This window comes from Cupressus sempervirens, chromosome 4 (genome assembly GCF_028749045.1).
Source record: "Cupressus sempervirens isolate cs-2001-9-10 chromosome 4, ASM2874904v1, whole genome shotgun sequence".
NCBI classification, from domain to species: Eukaryota; Viridiplantae; Streptophyta; class Pinopsida; order Cupressales; family Cupressaceae; genus Cupressus; species Cupressus sempervirens.
Genome location: NC_143121.1, coordinates 173,222,743 through 173,238,893, shown reverse-complemented (window position 1 = coordinate 173,238,893; position 16,151 = coordinate 173,222,743). Strand labels below are relative to the sequence as shown.

Here is a 16,151-nt window from a genome sequence, read left to right as displayed (position 1 = left end):
GTTGTTTCCAGAATGATAGTTACAGCTGAAGAAGTCAGTATTCTACTGTATTGTTCAGCGTAGGACGATTAATTCCAGGTGTAATAATTCCTCCCACATATCTCTGTTTTCTGCCACTCTTGTGCTAAGCATGATTTGGTGATATGTTTCATTATTTTCTTAGCAAATCATTCATATTGTATGCTCAGAATTACTCCAATAAGATTCCAAGTTAATAGTGAGAGAAGTCTGCTGTTTAGAGGAAGCAAGACAAGTGTTTGAGGTAATGTCTATGGAGATCTAATAGATTAAATGCAATAAGAAAATTCCACTGCTGTATGGGTGATTCTTTAGAACATGAAGGCTTGTAATGACAACAGTTGAATGTTTATCTCATACAAGTGTTTACTAATTTATGCATTGATAACTTGTGAGGCTATCATAAAGTTAGGTATCATGTCTTAGTTACAATTAGGCTATGTACCTTGAGGATGGTAGGATGAGTATGGGACATCCCCCGCAATCCCCAGTTAGGCAAATGATGCAGGAGATGTCTGTTGTGAGGTTTTCACATCATCACCCCAAAAAGTTTGGGGACCCCTTCTTTTTTAGGTTGCCTTGGCAAATTTTCGGAGTTGTCCAAAGGTTCTTGATTTGAAAATTTTACACCTTGGACTCCTTCAGGCCAGGAGGGATGTGATTTGTTTTTTTTTTCACTCGATGTTAACTTGATTTTCTAAAGCATGTAATTTTATCCTTAGGCCAAACAGGTTTCAAAAACAACAATTTTTTTTATGGATAAAACAATATCCGGCAAGATAAATTTGCAAATTTTTGGACTTGAAATATAATTGTATAAGCTCGAACATTTTCAGAATGAATTTTAGATTTAATTGTTTTGGAAAATCTTGAATTTTTTGATGACAAGGGAAATCTTTTGATAGTGAAATTGAAATTGGAAAATCAATTTTGATTGCTAGAAAAATGATTTATTTTGGTTAAAAATTTGAAATTGTATTGCAAAATTAAAATTGAATTAAATTGCAAAATTGCATTAATTGGGTTGAAATTTTGCCTAGAAGATTTTAAAATATTAAAAGAAATTGGTAATTCGAATTAAAAATTGATTTTAGCGTGCTAAATTCAATTTTAATGATATTTTAATTGCCAAAACATTATTAAATGAAAATTTTGACATTTCCTAGGCTTACCTTGTTTTTATTTTGCAATTTTTGATAAACCTAGCAATTAAATGGGCTAATTTCACTATGGACTAAGTAATTTTAATGTTGCATTTAAATTTGGGTCATTAATTAAGGAGCTAATTTAATTTTGTTTTCCCTCCAGGCAGGTCGGCCCACTTGGAGAGGCAAAAGGTTTGGTATAAGAGGGGCTTCCTCTCCTTTTATTTTCTCATTCCTTTTTCCTCCTCCTTGGATGTACGATTAGCTTCTAGAGGCGAATTTCAGACTTGGGCGATTTCTTTTTGACAGCAGTTATACACGGCATTCTAAGACTAGGGATCGTTCACAAGTTTACCCCTCTATTACTGATTTCTTTGTGATAAAGAAGGACCCTTAGTCCTTACCTTGTCTTATTTCTTGTTTTGTTTCTTGCTTTTGTTTCCTCTTAGTTACCGTTTGGTGCTTCTGTTTTAGCTAGCTCTTCTATTTGTATGCTCAGTCCCATAAACCTTGTTGGTTTTTCGTGGACATTAATACTATTTATCTTATCTTATCTTGGAGCAGATTTTTTTTCCTTTTTTTGGCGGCATTTTCTTCTCCTTGCTTGAGTGAATTTCTGCCTTAGGGCAATTTTTGGAGCAATTCTGATTTTTTCCAGCTAGGGTGATTTTGTTAAGGCAGATTTTTCCATTTCTTGGCAGCGAATTTCAAAATTGGGCGATTTCATCTGGTGAGAAGGCTATACAATTCGACATCTGATTTCTTTTTGGCATGTTTGGGCGATTTCAAGTAAGTCAAAATTTTGATTTTTGTTAGGGCATCATTATTTGCAAGGAAAGTTGAAATTTTCGAAATCTGATCTAAATTTGAAGAGGGCCTAGTTACTGGTAAAGGCAGATTTAAGGTAAAATTCTATTCATTTTTAAAGGTGAAGATTGGTTTAAAAGCATATTCTATTCCTTGTTCTTGCTTGGTTTGTTTCCCTTATTTTCTTCTTGCACTCATCCAACCCTTCATCATTCCATTGATAGGTTGAAGTTAGAAGATATAAGTGTAGAATCCTTGATAGGACATTTGGAGAGGTAGAAATAAGATAGACCACCCTAGGATTGAAGTTGGGAGATATAAGTGCAATCCATACTAAGGTAACAAAGAGGCAGAAATTAGTGGTAGTCCCACAATTAGGTTGAAGGTTGGAGATTGATAAGTGTAGAGACAGGACTTGGAAAGGAAGAAATAAGCTAGATTCTATCGATAGAAAGAAGGTTGGAGATTGATAAGTGTAGTCCATATCATTTAGAACGAAGGGGCAAAAATAAGTGTTAAGGATGGTAGATGTTAGTGCAAGCAAGAACCCAAAGCGAATGAATACCAAAAAAGACAAGGAAGATATGATGCCTAAGACAACCTTCTTCTCGAAAGTGAGGCAAATAACTGATAACAATATCGGTACAGCGAACATGATACAATTGAAGGAAAGACAATCCCCCACGGCAAAGATCTACAAGAGCGAAATTGTACACATATCGGCTTTCCCACCACCTTGCCTTGTCTAGAATTGGTAATGGAGCATGCATCCTAGTTTCATATTGTTACTAAGTCCATCATTTTTTATGAAGGAAAGAGATTGTTAGCCAACATCGATGGGCAAGTGGTCGAACAAGAATTTAATATTCCCTAGTATAAAAGCATGACAGTGTTAATGATGGATTAGGCGGCCAAGTTATTTTAGGCTAATCAAGAGGCTTACTTCATTCATCTAAAACAAAATTGGTTACACGAAGGCAAGAAGGGAGTTACCAAGTTGTCAAAGCTCACCAAGTCGGGTTTCAAATCAGAGTACGGCAATCTCATTGTGTTTCTCAGCCGAATCATGGGCATGGCTCAAGGTATGCAATTTGAGAACTGGATGTATTACTATATTGATGAAATTAAAAATGGAAAGAGAAGATTTGATTGGGCTAGGATTATACGCGAAAATTTAGAGTTGCAACTTAGGACAGTGCAAAATCAAAAGCAATTCTATATGGGGTCTCATCTTTTCTATCTGATTGCCAAACTATATAAAATTCCTGGACTTAAGGCCTTAGAAGTAATTGGCAATGGGCCATGGCAATGTTTGGTGCATGAGTGCTAGCCACAGCTTCATTTGCACAATACCAAAGATTATAAGATGTTCTTTGATGCCTTTGCCATGATGGTAAGGATATTACAAGGGACACCTGCTAAGAGGCTCTCATCGGAAGCAGAAGAAAAAGTTAGTAAGTATGGGAGTTGGTTTATCCAATTTTCACAACTTACATATATTAGAATAGTAGGAACTACAGTTTGTCCCAAGACACTTCCAAGGTACCCACTCGACAAGGTAGTTTTGATTGAGTTGGCTAGGCAACTTGAGCATTATGACAAAATGATGAAACTTAAATGTGAAACAGGGATTACCTTCTCATTTGAAATAGGCAATGATACTTGCCCCAATCCTGTCGCCTTTGCAACTGCGGAGAAAGAGTTAGAATGGTATCATCTAGGATGGTATAAAGCAAGACAAGGATTCGATCCTAATGGTCTTATCAGGCATCTCACGGAAATACATTAAAACATATTCCTACTATAGAAGAGTTTTGGGCCAATGCACAGGATGATTCTCAAGGTTTTCAGTGAGCATGATTAGGGCAATCAAATGGAGAGGGACTCATATTCCAGATCAACTCCCTCATATTCCCGATCAACTATAAGATGATGAAAATGTGCTAAGAGGAAAATATGATACAATGGATGGAACAATGGATGGAAGGGAGTTGAGTCCAGTAGATTGGGGATGATCATCAGGATCCTTAAAGGCAGTTACAAGGACAATTGACCTACACACCAAGTCATGGTACAATAAGAAGTTAAGGTAATTACAAAGTTGAAAGGTACGCCTTACTTATGAGAAGATGAAGCCGAAGGAAGAAGGTCCAGCAGAATGAGTGGGACAGAAAGCTGAGGGCAGTAGCCAACAACAAAGAGTAGTTAAGAGCAAGAAGAGAAGTTTGGAGGTTGAGAAAAGTAAAGATCGTCAAAAGCCTCCAACAAAAAAACAGAATGCAACACTATTAAGGGAGAGCATAATTGAGACTAAAGGCCAAGAGGATAATACAAGTGGACAAAGGGTCGTCGTAGAGGTGAGCTCTGATTCAGAATCAAGTGGTTATAGTAATAGTACCAAGTACTCTCCTCTCTCGGAAAACCAACATTAAGATGATATGATAGTCACTAGTGAAGAAGAGGATAGGCCAATTGATATTAAGGAAATAAGCTAGGCGCTCGAGGCTGTTGGTGATGCTTTGCTAGTCGAACTAAATCCAAATTTGGGGAGATGCACTGCACCTCTATGGTTAAGGCAAATGCTTATGCCAAGAGGTGAGGTGGTGACTACCGAATAGTTGAAGATATCCAAGGGTTAGTGGAAGAGGGTGATAGCGAGAAACAGAAACAAATTGCAAAAATAGTGGCAAAAGTAATCAGAAGTGATGATGGTCACTGAAAAGTTCAGATTGCTATACCAAAGGTTAGCAAGGCAATGGATGAGATTGTAGCTCAGGAGTATGAGATAGTAGAGCATAACATGGGAAGAATCACGGATGACATGGAATGTGAGGAGATCCAGAACGGTATGGTTTCAGTTAGAGAAAGGTTGAGGAAGAAAAACGAGAGGATTGTGAAGTTGGAGGCCGAAAACAAGTATTGGAGAGATTGCCAACCTATCCAACAGTTGCATCATGCAACCCTTCCACAAGACAGCAAGAGCAACACAGAAGAGATATCGGCTCAGTTGCGTGAAGTCAAGGATTGGATCCATGATATAATTCAATATGGGCGAAATTTCTTGCCTTCCTTTATCTTGACATTCAAGTCATTGGTGGCTATTAGATATAAATTCAGAACATTTGAAGGTGAGTGGAAGGATTTCCTTCTAGTCAAGGACTTAGCCATTCCCAAGCTACAGGCATTTATTGAGCTACCGGAGAGATATTTGGAGAGAACCAAGTTGGTAGATGAAGCAAGAATGAGTATGGTGGAGTTTTGGTTTCTTGCCTTGACTATCAAATTGAGAATACTTAAAGAGATACAAAAAAAGATTGCACAACACAATCTAGGCGTTGACACTTCCATTTCAACCATGATGAGCGATGTTGAGGCTGCATTAGATTTTGAAGATATCAGAGAGGAGGACGTCGATGAGACAAAGTTTGGATTGAGATTGGATGAGTTGGGGAAGGTTGCCATCAAGAAGAAACATATGGGCACCTTTGCCTCCCTCAATGCTTTTATCGGATATGCGAAAGAATATGAGAAGGATCATGAGAAGACACTACAAGCAATAACATGATGAAGATGAAGCATACACTTTGCCCTCCCATGAAGTCAACCACATGCTAGCCAAGTTCATTGTGCTGGCTAAAAAGATGAAAGAATAGGGTAGAATTATATTAGAAGGTCATTTAATGTAAGCCCAAGTAGCAATTTCTCCTTTCTTTTGGGTAGAATAGGTGTTTGATTCTGATTAACTACCATTTTGGTGCCTTCTCACTGGTTGCCACTTTTCCCTTTTTTCATTGGTCTGTTGATGAGGTGGCATCTTCTCATTGGCCGATGGGGTGGAAACCCTAATTAGGGTTTCTAGGATTCAATCTAGATCGTTTATTTTGCCTCCTAATCTCTACCGTTGGTTGTCATTTTGGCCTCTATATAAGGCCATTTGCTCCCATTTGTAAAGGGTCAAAGAAAATTGTTGCTAAGATAATACCAAAATTGCTTCTCTTTATGATTGTTGTGACTTGCGTGGTGATTAAGAACATTTGGTGTTATTGCATGGTTTCTACTTCCAATAGTTAAAGTTAGATTCTTTTTGAAGTAGTTAAAGTAGATTTCATTTCAAGAAAGTTGTTAAGGGTAAGAGTAGATGGATAATGGCATGGTGATATTAGTGGATGTTTGATAGGGATCTATAACTAGGTCACTAGCATCCTAGCGGCTTGTTAGGAAGCCTTGCATGGTAATCTAATCTTTTTCCCTTAAATTATTGCATCTATGGAGGTAGAGCCATTGGTAAGCTTTCATAAGATTTGATCCCTATCCATTTGCTAATCTTCCCATTTACAAGAGTACAAGTAGAGCAGCATGTAGTTTAGTAATTGGAGTTCATTCTTAGAAAGTTAGAAAAGGAGAAACACCATTGGCAGACACACCCCCCATCATCACCGCCATCAACATCATTTGGCGCTCATATATTTTACAAAGCTAGTTTCATCATCATCACACCAAAAGTCCAAGTTATCCTTAAACGAACAACGTAAGGCCGCCTACGTGATTAACCAGCAAATCACATTAATATAACTAAGTTAGTATCCACAGGTGTAAGGAACATTTTTTTCTCATGTCTTCATGAGTATTTACTTTTCAAGAGAGGGATTGAGTGTTTGATATTCCATATCAAGTATTCAATCGCTATATGTTATGTAATGGTACAAAACTGACATCAACAACGTCCCTAGTGATTGGGAACTTTTGGGAGAAAAAAAGGAGACGGCCAGCCGTCCCCGCTACAAAAAGGGAACGTCTAGAAGTCCCCCAGTCATACTAGGGACGGCCATGTTTTTTCTAAAGCTTAGAAGAAAAAAAAACAAAATAATTTATTTTGTTTGTTCCTATTTGGTCATCCAGTGATACCCGCCCCTCCAAATGCCCTAAAAGGTCAAAAACGACCACATTGTGGTTGTTTTGACATTTCTTTGGTTTTGCCTAAAGTTGGAGTGTGTGGCAGCTTGTTGGGGTTTTCGTTTTGCAAGAAGAGGTGATTTTTTTGCTTCCATGGTGGCAGAGGCAGAAAAGGAGCAGTCGTTTGCTTCATTTTTCTATTTTGTTTTCTATGTTGAACTTGAACATGATGATGAAATTTTATGGCAGCCCTCTAGCCTTTGGGCATATTTAGGTTTCCAATTTTTATGATATTTTTCAATGCTAAACCTATATTTAAATATTTTTGTTCACATATTGATATGCATATTGACAATTGGGTATTGAAATCAGTTATTATTTCCTAGATGGCATTCAAATGGTGTATGTTAAGGTTCTATAATGTTTAAATGACATTCTTTGTGCTTAGTTTCATATAAATATCATGTATATTTACAAATTTCAGTGTATATTTAAAATTTCCCTATATATATAGACGTCCCCATTTGCTGTCCCCCCTCCGTCCACAAAATTGCCAAAAGAAATTGTCGTCCTGGAAACTTGGGGGAACATAGCAATTAGGCAATAGGAACTTGTTAAACTCAAACCAAACCTTACACACCAATAGTTTGACATTATGCCTGTGTGGTATTGATTAGGATAATATTTTGTAGGAATACGGAGAAGACTAATCATGATTGATAATTTGTATGATAAATTTTGCAAAATAGGACAACAATGTTAATCATAGGGTGAAAAGATTCAAGATAGTGCACAAATGGAGACCCTAAAAATTAGGGCCCATCACAATCTTAAATAAAAACATCTCCCAAATGATTTCAAGTTTACATCGATTGCCTTGATTTCAAGCATGACAAAGGTTGGGTCAACAAAAGGCCACAACATTATCCAGGGGTTTTATCTCTTAGGTAGATTGTAATGTCTCCTTGCACCTAGTCACTATGAGGCTTCCATTGGACATTTACCAAGTTCCTATTGGCTAAGTGTAAGGAACTCAATACATTGAGGAAAGCTCTAGCAAGTGTTTTCAGTGTGCTTGATAAAGTCTCTATTTTTAGCATATGCCTATTAATAAAAAGTGATATTCTTAGCACTTTGACTTGACTTCTATCTCCTCTCAGTTTAGAGAGCAATGCTTTCCAATTCAAAGTCTCGTGAGTTTTAAGGTTGACAAGAAGTATTTCATTTATTTTGCATAAGTGTTCTTTTATCAAGTCAGTTTGTAACTTTACCGAAGGGTAATGTGTTCATAAAGTGTCCCCCTATTCCTATACAGAGGGAAGTGGGCCACTCTAAATATGTTTTCAAAAAGCAAGTGCTGACTTTTATCTTGTGTATCATAGGGAACGCAAAGAATTTCCTCATAACAGGCAGAAACGAACTACCATCCAGCATGAAGGAAAACTACATAATGACTTGAATATACTATTAGATTATGGCTTGGAGCTTCTTTGAATGGTTGTAGGTGGTTACTAAGGAGAAGAAAATGTTTGACAAAGTGTGGCATCCACACATCCCTTACATTGGACATGAAATGGCTGATAAAATAAATTAGGTATGAGAGTGCTCTTGAACAACAGTTCAAATATTTAACATATCAGAACTGTAGATATAGACAGCAAATAAACATAAAAGCAAATGGACACATAGGTAATTACTGATATACATAAGATTCTATATTATTTACATGCTTGTACAAAAAGCAATAGTGACATATCAAATCTTGTAAAAACCGTCTTTACCGCATCCTAACCGTTCCAACCCTCCATGATCATTTTTAACTCCTGATCAATTAATGACAATCTTAAAACAAACGATATATGAAAGTTAAAATAATAATCAAAGCAAACTGCTGCCTAAATTGGCACTCATGACTTCTCAATAAAACTCGTCGTCATCCTCTGTACTGTTCTAAATTATAAATTCTCAAGGAATTGAAGTTTATTTTTCAGGTTTCAATTATTCTTGTGTTCATCCATCTTGTTTTACAAATATTTTTATTTGTTACTAAGAACTCCAGATTCAATTTAATGAAAGAAAAAAAACATATTACAGTAAAAATTTATTTCATTAGTTCCAACGCAAGCATTTATATCAAAAAGCACGGTGGTTAATTTATTGTTAAGTGTGGATTTACACAATCAAAATCAAAATTTTCGGCCTGAAGTTAATAATTTCAGATATAGAAGCAGAGCTCTTCCATCCATAACAGCAGATTTCTTTTATAGCAATTGTATTAGAAAATTTTGGATCATAACAAAAGGACATTTTTCATTATGTAAAAAAAATCAAATCAAATGAAAAACATTAACGTACAGAATTTTGGATATAGTTCCTTCTCAATTTACTGCCTACATTACCTGGTATGGCTCCCAATCTAGGTACTGGCATGGGTGCAAGTAGGGTATGGCTCAAGACACACAATCTGGGGTTGTACCCTAAACCACCTTGGACCAGGCTTAAAATTAAAAAATTGGAAGTTAAAATCCCAACCCATTGACCAATGACCAATAAGTATTGCTGTCAGTGCAGTTGCACATTTCACAAATAAGTATTTCTGTCAGTGCATTTTAAACAGGCTATAACTTCTTTTGATTTATATTTAGCATTTTTCTGAAGTATCTATTAACACCTGTTCTAGGGTTGTACCCTAAACATAACCACCTTGGACCAGGCTTAAAATAAAAAAATTGGAAGTTAAATATCCCAACCCATTGACCAATGACCAATAAGTATTGCTGTCAGTGCAGTTGCACGTTTCACAAATAAGTATTGCTGACAGTGCATTTTAAACAGACTATAACTTCTTTTGATTTATATTTAGCATTTTTCTTAAGTATCTCTTAACACCTGTTCTGGGGTTGTACCCTAAACATAACCACGTTGGACCAGGCTTAAAATAAAAAACATTGGAAGTTAAATATCCTAACCCATTGACCAATGACCAATAAGTATTGCTGTCAGTGCAGTTGCATGTTTCACAAATAAGTATTGCTGACAGTGCATTTTAAACAGACTATAACTTCTTTTGATTTATATTTAGCATTTTTCTTAAGTATCAACTAACACCTGTTCTGTATTTAATTTTACATTTTTTGTGTAGATCATGGCTAATTATTTTTATACATTTAGTATTCTATCTGGGTTACCAAGAGACAGGTAATGGTACTGATATGGGAGATTGGTACTGGCATCAGAACATCTATTTTTAAAATACGTGACAGGTACTTGAAGAGGCCATTTTTTCATATAACTTAATAATCAATAGAAAATGTCATGACACTGACCTTTCAACGTTACAAATCCTTGACCAGATTTCCAAATACTAAATAGGTGATGAACACATTCAGGTGGAAAAAAAGTATCAAACACCCAACAGCTATCCAATCTATAGGCTAAAAGGGCAAAGAGTTCATCTAAATCCAATATATAAAACATTCATCAAAAGCAAAGATAAAAAGTATATAAGAAAACTGAAGGCAAGGGCCAAAACCAACAAGTTGAGCCATCCAACACTGCAAATCCTTCAGATATTTTGTGTTAAAGTATATATATGTGAAAATGAATATAGACATTGACAAGAGTGAAGGAAGAAAATTCATTATCACAACCAAATTCCTGACTCCAAATCTAGTAGAATTCAACCCCATTGTGTAAGCCACAAAGTATGCATTGTTGTCAGTAAAAACTATATTATAGCCGACGAGTTGAGTTAGTATCCGAAAGGTTGCATGATGATTGAGTCACCTCTTCGGGAAAGTATATGTACATCGTCCGAATGGATTTATGAATCATCATTGTAGTTGGAATTGCATATCTGCCTATATGAATAAAGTATCTGTTCAGTGTTACATTCTAGTCTATTAATGCGATAAGTATCCGTTTACTCTATACGATAAACATGCATAATGGAATTAAAAGCACAAGAAAATATGAGTATCTTTCAAGTTTTGCATCAGATTGCAAATAGCCAAATAGCAAATACTTGTGGTCTTGTCCGCTCATGTTGACTCCTGACCTGTGTCAGCTCTTCTTTTTTCCTTCCACGACATCTTTATTTTCCACCTTATCAATATGTTCATCTTTTAAGTTTAAGGTCTTTTTGTTATATTTGTGTGGGAGATGGTGTGTCTTTGGGGGACCACAGTTAAAAGTTTCCTGTAGTCAAGAGACATCTCAAGCAAGGTCTTTAGTACCAGAGATGTGCCTTGGTCTATGAGTCATGTTCCAGGGAGACAGAGAATTGTCTCCTGCAAGAGAGTATTTCATATATTTTTTGACACAGCAAACAACCTAAACCATTTAATCAATGAACAATATGATCATTTGTATTGAGTTAACCTGTCCAGATACAAGTTTGAAAAGTGAGTAATGCTTTGTTTTGAACATTTTTGAGTCATTTTGATTTATCTTTAAAATTTTGTTGAATTATCAATTACCATGTTCTGTATTTGATTTTTGTATATTTTGTGTAAATTATGGCTCCTTTTCATATATTTTTAATTTTTTGTACAGCCACGCCCAGACCTACCTACCCCAGACCCATATCCAATACAAATGAGAGTACAGACAGTACAGAAGCAGTCAGTTTGCTTATCCTCACATAAACAAGGAATACAACTGTTATAGTTGACAATTACAAACAACTCCTGTAATATTTAAACTTATCATCTCAGACCAGTCAATTACAAGCATATACCCCTGGTCATTACAAGAAATAAGGTTTGCAGTTTACCGGGTTCATCAGTTGCTTAAGTTGATTTATATTGTACAACTTGACAATGCAGTTTACCATATGCATTTAAGTGCTCATTACTGCAGGCAGTGTCAGGTTGAAAATGTTTCTGCTACTTCTCTAAACAGAAAATTAACTTCTTAGCAATTTCTTCCTACCATCCATCAACATAAGATTTACATAAGTTGTTGACAACAAGTGACTTTACAGTTGAGTATGATATAGTATAGGCACCAAGCAAGCATATCAGCCTTTAGGAGCATGTTTCTTTGGAGGGATAACAAAAACTTACAAAAGCTATTCTGCAATATGAAGTGTCCAAATTTGACAGAATCAATCTTGCATGAGTGGACATGCTCATTGCAAATATTGATGTTTCTACCTGTGGCGCAATAATTACAAACAATTAAATTTTATAAGTAATCTTTCTGTAAAGGAAAAACAAGCAGTAAAAAAAACTGGTCCAGGCCAAAGTATAACCTCTTCATATGTTCCTCCTCCATGATCTCCATTCAGTGTCTGGCCATGGTCTCCCATCACAATGAGCATTGTATTTTCATGCAAACCCCCAGGTTCTGAATGATCCTTCAGAATTGATACAACTTTCTGCAAAGATGGAGCATAATTTCGCAGTAAGAAAGGAAAGAAATAAAATTCTGCATTTTGTAGGTGTGTTTGTGTGGGGGGGTTGGTGTGCATGAGAAAGAGAGCTAAAATACAAAATTGGCATCCTGGTATTAAACAAGACAGAAATGCTCCAAATAAAATAATCGACTTCAGATATGACCTCTCAAACTTACAAAGAATTTTAGACCATTAAGCAAAGGAAGCACTGATTATTTAAAGATACATTAAAGATACCTTTTATCATCTTGCAGTCAAACAAGAGAAAGACCACTAACAAAGTCATATAAAGAATGATCAAGAGTTTTGAAGCTTCTACATTTCTTTCCATCCAACCACAGCAACCAAAATGTAATATCCCTAAATTTTAACCTAAAAATGCAATTCCAACTAAAATATATGAAATGTAATACACTTAATAATATAAATTTACCGAGATGTCCATTAACAAGATAAATCCTGGTTTAGGTCCTGCACACAATATTAATCACCAATATAGCATCTATTCTTGACTAAACATACATCATGAAATCATATAAACATTTTCATATCAAAAATTAAGGTATTAATATTAATCCATAGCAGTGGGGTTTCCCAAAATGACCTCATTAAAATTTTGTTGAAACATTTGCAAACGTTGTCAAGGATGGTCGCCCTTATACTGCAAGAGCATTGAAGGTGAGCTGCCTTTCCATCCCTCGGTTCATCTTGGAGGCCAGTCATCCTCTTATATGTATTAGTTGGTGTTTAAACATTTTATTTTTTTTTTTTTTATTCATATATAAAAAACAATATAAATTTGAACTTAAAGAAAGTGTAAATTTAAATTTTGTTTCTAGGCAACATTTCTGTGTCCTAGAACCTCCTCTCAGGCTGCTATATATACAAGTTTGTTTCTGGGTGCCAGCATCTGCAATACAATTGTTGGTTTTAGGGAGAAATCCTAAATCAATTAGCTAGTATGAATACTTCATCTCCCCTACAAGATTAGGACACAAAATCTAACTTCCCATTCAAATCTACAATTTCACACCATGTTTTCAATGAAAATTTAGAACAAATCTACCCCTAAAAAGTGGTCACTGATATTGAAGCTTAGCAACAGGTTTGAGTCAGTGAATTATGTAAGTAGATTATGGCTAATCGGTTAAGTAAAGCAGTTGACAATTTCCAATGATTTATAGTTCTCAACAACTATCAGCTGTCTTAAATATATTATTGTTGGAAACATGATCCAGGACCACAATGTAATGGTAATTCCTTGTTTGAATAATTAAAATGGACTTGTACGTATTGCCAATTACAATCTCAAATCAGAGGGAAAGAGAATATGCAGATTTAGACAAATAAAATGAGAGAGATAAGTATGATATCAGAAGAAGATAATCATAACACAAGAAATTAGCATTTATCTGAAATTGTGATAGCATTTTGTCCAGATTCACCGACAATGGTTCATCACCATTTTTAAGACACTCATTAGCATATGCAAAAAATAACACATGAATAGACAATCATTAAACTTTTGAGAACATTGTCCTGTTATTCCAAACTAACCAGACAAGGGGCATTATAGTGGTATAAAAGCATATTCCTATCACCTTGAGGGGAACTAGTTGATGCAATCTTTCCAATGCACAAGTAGTTTCCTAGGAAGGGGGAAAAGGGAAAAGATATTCAGGAAAAAGAAAGCATCGCACATGACACAAAAATCAGTTTGGTAATAGTCTAAGGGTATATGATACAATAATCGACGGAAGGCATAACAAGAAACATGGACGTCAGACCTTTATAGGCTAACATATGAAAAAGATTGAATTGGACATTCTAGGAAAATTTGCTAACTTCAATCATGATCAAATTACAAATATGCTATGTGTTATTATAATATCAGCTACATTCTATTAATAGCTCACAAGATAAGTCATGTGGTGTTATGTACCAAGCTACATCATACAAGGCAAGGAATAAGGCCTATGAGGGAATGGGTGTGGTTACATCATACAAATGGGCCATGCTAAATCATGCAAAGGCAAGAGTCCTGCAGTGGAATGGGCACGAGCTACATCATACAAAGGCACTAGATAAGGCTGATGATGGAATGGACAATGCTACATCATACAAAGGCACTAGAAAAAAGCCTACAATGGAATGGGCATGGGTTACATCATACAATGGCACTATTTGTCAAGGATCGGTTACTCCAAGAGATGGATCTTGTCCTAGTTGGACACAACTACCTCTTGTGGATTTGTAACACCAAGAGATGGATCTTGTCCTAGTTTAACATTCTTCATTATTGTGGATTGGTTACTCCAAAAGATGGTGCTGGTCATGGTTGGACGCTCCTGACCCTTGTGAATTGGTTACTTCAAGAGATAATTTTCGTCCTTGTTAGACACTAATGCCTCCTTTGGACTGCTCACTCCAAGGGTTGGTTCTAATAATTTAATCAATTATTAAAATAATAAATAATAATTAAATTAAAAAATAAGAAATAAATAAGTAATAAGCCAAAATTATAATCTAATATTAGATATGATTTATTAGTATAATAATATAATACGTTATTCATATATGAATATAATAAATTAAATTAAATAATAATATATTACTAATATAATATTATATATTACTAATATATAATATTAATAAAGTAACATAATATAATCCAAAAGGCATTACTTTTGAAAAACAAAGGTATAAGGAAAAAATTATAGAGGGAGCAACATGGAATCAAATATTCCTTTTATACAATCAGCATGGGATATACAATCAGCAATGGATAGCTTATACAACCAGCAATCGAACATAAAAGCATCAGGCTTGAATATGACAACTTTAAATCCTAATCAGTGAGCATACAATAAAAGAATAATTTAAGAACCAATCTCGGAAAGTAGTCATCCTACCTAGTTGCCACGAACATATACGATCTGATCAAAGTATATTGGTAGTACATCAAACACGACAATGATGAAAGAACATCAACTATAATTATGACCATCGTAGTGCAATTAAGAATTAGAAGGCATGAATGGAGATTGGTTGTGTTGGGAGGTTAGTGCCTCTGTCCCCTCTAGGTGAAGGTACTATTCAGCATAGATAGATGGATTTGTGACATGTGCTTAACCGCCTACCATGGATCATTGTCTTTGGTTGTTTTAACATTTATTAACAACTCAAGCTTTTGGTGTATTGACAATGGTGATTCCAACAAGTGGTATCAGAGCCTCAGGTTACGGGTTCACTACCTCGGTCATGTTGGGGGGGCCTTGTTGGGAGGTTGGTGCCTCTATCCCCTCTAGGTGAAGGTACCGTTAGGATTAGACCTGATGGGTTTCTGACATGTGCTTAACCACCTCCTATGGATCCTTGTCTCTGGTTGTTATAACATTCACTGACAGCTCAAGCTTTTGGTGTAACAGTAGTGGTGACTCCAATAGGTTGCCATATATTCATGCCAAATTGGAAATGCTAAAGGGGGAGAAACAGATTTATGATTGAATGTGGAATATTATGCATCAATCTAAGACTCGCACTGAAGGTATCTCCATAAATACAAACCATCATCAAAGTAATACCAATTATGTTTAGAAAAGAGCACAACTCAATGTAAAATATTAAGGAACAATTAGGACAAATCAATTTTTCAAAAGGTGTCATTAATATTAAGCTAGCAATCACAAATAGACATGAATTGATGCTGATTGGGGAAGAGAAATGTTCAACAAAAGGCATGAGACGTGCCCTTTGAAGGATATTAAAAGTAACTCAATCTCAAATCAGAGTGAAAGAGAATAGGCGGATTTAGACAAATATAAGGAGAGATAAGTATGAAATGAGAAGAAGATAATCATTACACAATCAATTAGCAGTATATCCTAAAT

General features: G+C 35.5%; 1 protein-coding gene across 2 annotated transcripts in view; it reads right to left on the bottom strand.

Moving 5' to 3' along the window:
- The window catches only part of LOC149560533 (Alkaline-phosphatase-like family protein), a 194,224-nt gene that overhangs the window by 84,789 nt on the left and 93,284 nt on the right, over nucleotides 1-16,151 (bottom strand). For both annotated transcript variants that reach the window (XM_089824719.1, XM_089824720.1), the window contains exons 8-9: nucleotides 12,118-12,243; nucleotides 11,930-12,019 (exon numbers count right to left, since the gene is read on the bottom strand). In XM_089824719.1, coding sequence (XP_089680845.1) covers nucleotides 11,930-12,019; nucleotides 12,118-12,243 — 216 coding nt within the window. The remainder of the gene's footprint in view (nucleotides 1-11,929; nucleotides 12,020-12,117; nucleotides 12,244-16,151) is intronic.